Source organism: Lycium ferocissimum, unplaced genomic scaffold (genome assembly GCF_029784015.1).
Source record: "Lycium ferocissimum isolate CSIRO_LF1 unplaced genomic scaffold, AGI_CSIRO_Lferr_CH_V1 ctg6352, whole genome shotgun sequence".
Taxonomy (NCBI): Eukaryota; Viridiplantae; Streptophyta; class Magnoliopsida; order Solanales; family Solanaceae; genus Lycium; species Lycium ferocissimum.
In genome coordinates, this window is record NW_026726326.1 from 42,210 (window position 1) to 47,031 (window position 4,822).

The following is a 4,822-nucleotide window of genomic DNA, read 5'->3' on the forward strand; positions in this document are numbered from 1 at the left end:
TTAGCCTATGTTCATAAATTCGCTACTAATGTTAATGTTAAAAAAAAAAAAAAGAATGGTACAAAGGCATACGGCCCACTCAGTAATAAAGGTAAAATGATAGATAAGAGGTGCTCGGTACAAGTATCGGGTACCCGTCGCGGCCTCTAGTTGGGTCGTGACAGAAGTGGTATCAGAGCAGGCGGTCCTAGGGGTTTGTCTACGAGCCGTGTCCAGTAGAGTCCTGTTTATGGGTGTGTAGCGCGCCACACTTATAAACAGGAGGCTGCAGGGCATTTAGGAAATATGACCTTCTTTGTACTCTAGATCGTGCGATAGAGCTATGTTACCAGGTTTCTATATTCTTTCTTAATCCTGTGTTATGGTTTCAGTAATGTCGATGAAAAGAGCAGCTTCAGATAGTGGGGGCACCAGGAAGGCCCCTAGAGTATCTCCAGAGCCGAGTAAGGGGAGCCTCGGCTATTCGATTGATACAGTACCGTCAGAGGATCCTACGGAGGACAGCTATGATACAGATCCGTCAGAGGATCCTACGGAGGACAGCTATGATACAGATCCATCAGAGGATCCTACGGAGGACAGCTATGATACGGATCCGTCAGGGGATCCCACGGGGGATAGTTATGACACAGACCCATCGGAGCATTCTTCTGGGACAACGGAGGAAGAGACTTCTGGGGATACACCAGCTGCTCCTGTGATGGAGCGCTATGTCGGACAGGCCACCTCTGAAAGTGGCACGGACTACTCCTGTCCATTGTCCTGGCCATCAGTGAACCAGGAATCGCCTGGCTATCTGTACTCCTCCGATTCGGATGCGAGAAACGACGGGAGTCAAACGAGCGGGGGACAGACAGATGAGGATGAGGAGCACACTTCACATGGCAGCTCCCCGGATCAGGCCTGAGATTGATCGGCTACAGGTATATGAGATTTTCTTCGAAACTTTCTATGTATACGTAATCTCTGCAAATTACTAATTAATGGCAGCAGACAGAAGTTAAAAAAAAAAAGGAGGCCAAGGACCTAGCGGTCATGAGTAATAGCGACTGAGATGTCTCCGCCCCCAGGGCCAATTTAGAAACCCCGGATAAAAGATAATCATATGTATGGGTGCGAGTAGATAGTGAAGATTTAAACAGAGGCAATATGGTAATTGTATGGTCCAGAAAGTGAAGATAGGAGTGGGACCCGCCGTGAGGACGTTTTGGAAGTTGCTAGGACCCCGACTTACCTTAAATTAGGTGACAAAGGTCGTGCGGGGCAGTCGATATAATTATACTGGCATTCATGCGTTGAAATGCATTAAAGTTTTGAGGTTAAGCGTGCTAAGGTGAGAGATTTCGGGATGGGTGACCCTCGGGAAATACGCTGAAAATTTCGTAAATATGGGGACAAGAGACGAATGTGAAATTAGGTAGCCTAAAGTAAATTAGAGTGCGTGAAGTGGTTAGAAACTCTACAGACGTCGTGTAGGCTGGGACGGACTAGACTAGCAGGAGGGGAGAAAGCACGACAGAGCCTCAGGACTAAAGAAAGCTTGATTAGCTTTTGGAAGGGTTTGTGAGTAGAATAGTGGTGGAAGTGAATATACGTACATGACATCTTATCTGTGACTGTAGAATTCAAACAAATAGTGTCGCGATACATAGAATATGCTAGCTGGACGGAATTCAAAAGACATGATGAAGGACATAAGTATGGGTGTCACTGGGTAAGACCGATGCCGAACCCACCCTCGTTAAGGCCAGAATGCCCTAATGCGGTAATATACGGGAACATAAATAGCAAGGGAATTGACGCACAAACTCCGCGAAGAAGGAAGTCCAGTTGTAAAAGATCGCGGAAGGCGATGATTATTTAAAGAGCATAGGTGTACCTAGACCCTCTTAATAAAGGGGGGGGGGGAGAACGTGTTAGACCTAGAATGAACTATGACGATTCAAGTTCTAAGGAGGGGAACTTACTAACTCGGCCGCAGCTCGGAGCTAAGTCAAGTGACCTACGGCCAAAGGCGACATCGAACTTCTAAAATGGATATGTTAAGCGATGTGCGAGATGGCTATAAAGGAGACCTCCCCGAAGTATCGTAATACATTATGGGACTAATCGAACATTCGAGGACGAATGTTCTAAAGGGGGGGAGGATGTTATGTCCCGCATTTGTGTGTGTTTGGATAATTCAAGATAATCGCGGGAAGACGACAATCAAGGTCATATTTTTATTTTGTTTAGCATACAAGTTGCTTATGTAGAAATTGGAAGTGGAAATAATAAGAAAGGCTAGGGGCGAAAAGGGAATTTCGCAATATGACTCGCAGAATTATGGAGGAAGGCTAAGGGTAAATTTGGGAATTGGAAAATTATTTTTTTCATGAATTGTGGGACACAAAAAAAATAATAATGGGCTTGGTAATGGGCCATGTTTGGCCGTCCACTTCTTGGTGGGCTTAAGCCCACATGGAATTTTTAAGGAGCCAAAATAAAAAGATGACCAAGTCATCTTTTCATCTAATCCTCTAGAAATTTCAAGAGAGCTAGAACAAGAGAAAAAGAAGAGAAATTAGAAGGGCCATTCGGCCACCTCCATGCCCACAAGAACCTTGAAAAATTTTCATCCAAAAATCATTCTCTTCTAGCCAAACAATCCCTTGAAGGGCCCCTTAGCAAGGTAGAGTATTCATTGGAGCAAGGAAAACATATGTTCATATAGTTGCAATTCTAGCCAAGTGAAGAATCAAGGAAGAAGGTAAGAATTCACTTCCTTTGTACGTTATGGATGCTTGTGCATGGTATGGTGTATGAAAATAGATGGAATTCATGAAGAACATGAAAATAGAGGAGGTGACCGTGTGATGTATATTAGGTGTATAGCCGTGTATATGAGTTGAGTTATGAAAGAATGGTGAGCATGTTTTATTTAATATTTTGGTTGTTGTGTTATGGATTTCATGTTGCAAATAGAAGCTTAATGAGTTTAGTGAAGTTGTGGTGGTTGGAGACTTGTTGTGTAAGTTTATGTAAATGGAATATAATGTTCTTGCATGCATGGAAGATAATGAGACTAGTATGATATTGTTGGTGTATGAATTATTAGGATGTTATTGTTTTCATTGGAGTTGGAAGGCCTTGAAGGAAGTAGTTTATTGATTAAGTTGTTAGAATGTATCTTAGGGTGATTATTGAAATTGTTGGTATGATTATTGGCATTGTTGTTGATAGTTTGGCCGGGTTGAATTCCCGGATTGTTGTTGGTTAAAATTGGCTAAGTTGAAGTTTTGGAGATGGTATACTTATAGGGGAAGTGCTGCCGAAATTTCGGTAGACAAATGTTACTTTAAGATTCCATTTCTAAATGCTCTAATAAAGGTTTGGTAAATGTGACCAATTTGTAGATTTTGGTGGATTTGGAACTTGAAATTGGAGTCGCGAAAGAGGCGGAAAAGGTATGTAAGGCTTCACCCTCTTTCCTTGGCATGTCTTAGACGTAATAGGTTTGGACACGGGTCTCGGGGACAATTCCCTTCCTAGAAATCCGAGATTGAAATTGATCCTTTTTCATTCAATAGAATTGAATTAATATTTTGCATAAAATGTTGGAAAGTTACCTAAACATCTAGAACTCGCACAAATAGGACCCGACTACCTTAAAACTCTCATAAGTGACGTCTTGGAATGTAACATATGTAAATTGTGTACGCCACCTCATTTGACTCGAGGTGGGCCCACTGTTCTCAGATTCTCTTTATTGCTCCGTTGAACAAACGATAAGTATTGTAACTAATCTAATGAGAATATGTCGATGATAATAATGATAATGATGATGTAAGGAAGAGAATATGTCTATGACAAGTATGATAAGAATGATTCTATGACTAAGAGCCTTAAGTTCAGAATCCAATGCGAGTATGAAAGTGTTAAGCTAGTTCTTGATCTTTAATTTTATTCCTTGGTTATGATGCTATTTTCTAAAGAATTCAAGCATATGAACTAACGTTTATGATGTCCATGATTTCGTTTCATGTTTCCTCTTAATATTATTTCCCGTTAATAGTCCCGCCTTATAATTATCGTTCCTTCAAGGTGAGACATGATTTTCCTTGGGCTCTCCTGCGTGCTTATATATGACATATGTATATGAGATATGTGTATGCACATGGGGTGGGGGAAGGGATATATGGGGAAGGGGAAGGGAAACATGTTCATTACCTGGTCGGTGGCTTATCATCCGGACGCGGGATATGACGCGGGATATAGCCGACGTATTTCGGCGCTATGTGGGCGAGCCGACGTTGTTCGGTGCTATTACATGACACGATATGCTATGACATGACACGATATGCTATGACATGACATGATATGATATGATACGATATGACATGATATGATATGATATGATATGATATGATATGATATGATATGATATGATATGATATGATATGATATGATATGATATGATATGATATGATACGATATGATATGATACGATACGATATGATACGATATGATACGATATGATACGTTATGACAAGACACGACATGATATGAGTTCTATTTTCTATGTTTACGAAAAAAAAAATGTTTTCTTCTAAAGGGGAAAGACAAGCAGGCATGGTATCCAGCCTGAAAAGGGTATGCCTATGTGCAGGTTACTTTATTCTTGTCCCATTATATGTATATGACCCCATGATATTGTTAATCATACTCTACGCTCCTGTTTGTATAAATTTCCATGCCTTACATACTCGGTACACTATTTGTGCGACGTCCCTTCTTGTGGACATTGCGTTTCATGCCGCGCGAAGTCGGCGGGTAGACGAGC

General features: G+C 41.5%; 1 protein-coding gene across 1 annotated transcript; it reads left to right on the forward strand.

The window, feature by feature from the left end:
• The first annotated feature begins 373 nt into the window (after positions 1-373).
• Positions 374-907, forward strand: LOC132045225 (uncharacterized). Its single transcript, XM_059435771.1, has one exon. The coding sequence runs from the start codon at positions 374-376 to the stop codon at positions 905-907; it is 534 nt and encodes a 177-aa protein (XP_059291754.1).
• The last annotated feature ends 3,915 nt before the right edge of the window (positions 908-4,822 follow it).

What these genes read in the sequence shown, in the direction of transcription:
- LOC132045225 (XM_059435771.1), top strand. Translation starts at nt 374, where the DNA reads ATGTCGATGAAAAGAGCAGCTTCAGATAGTGGGGGCACCAGGAAGGCC.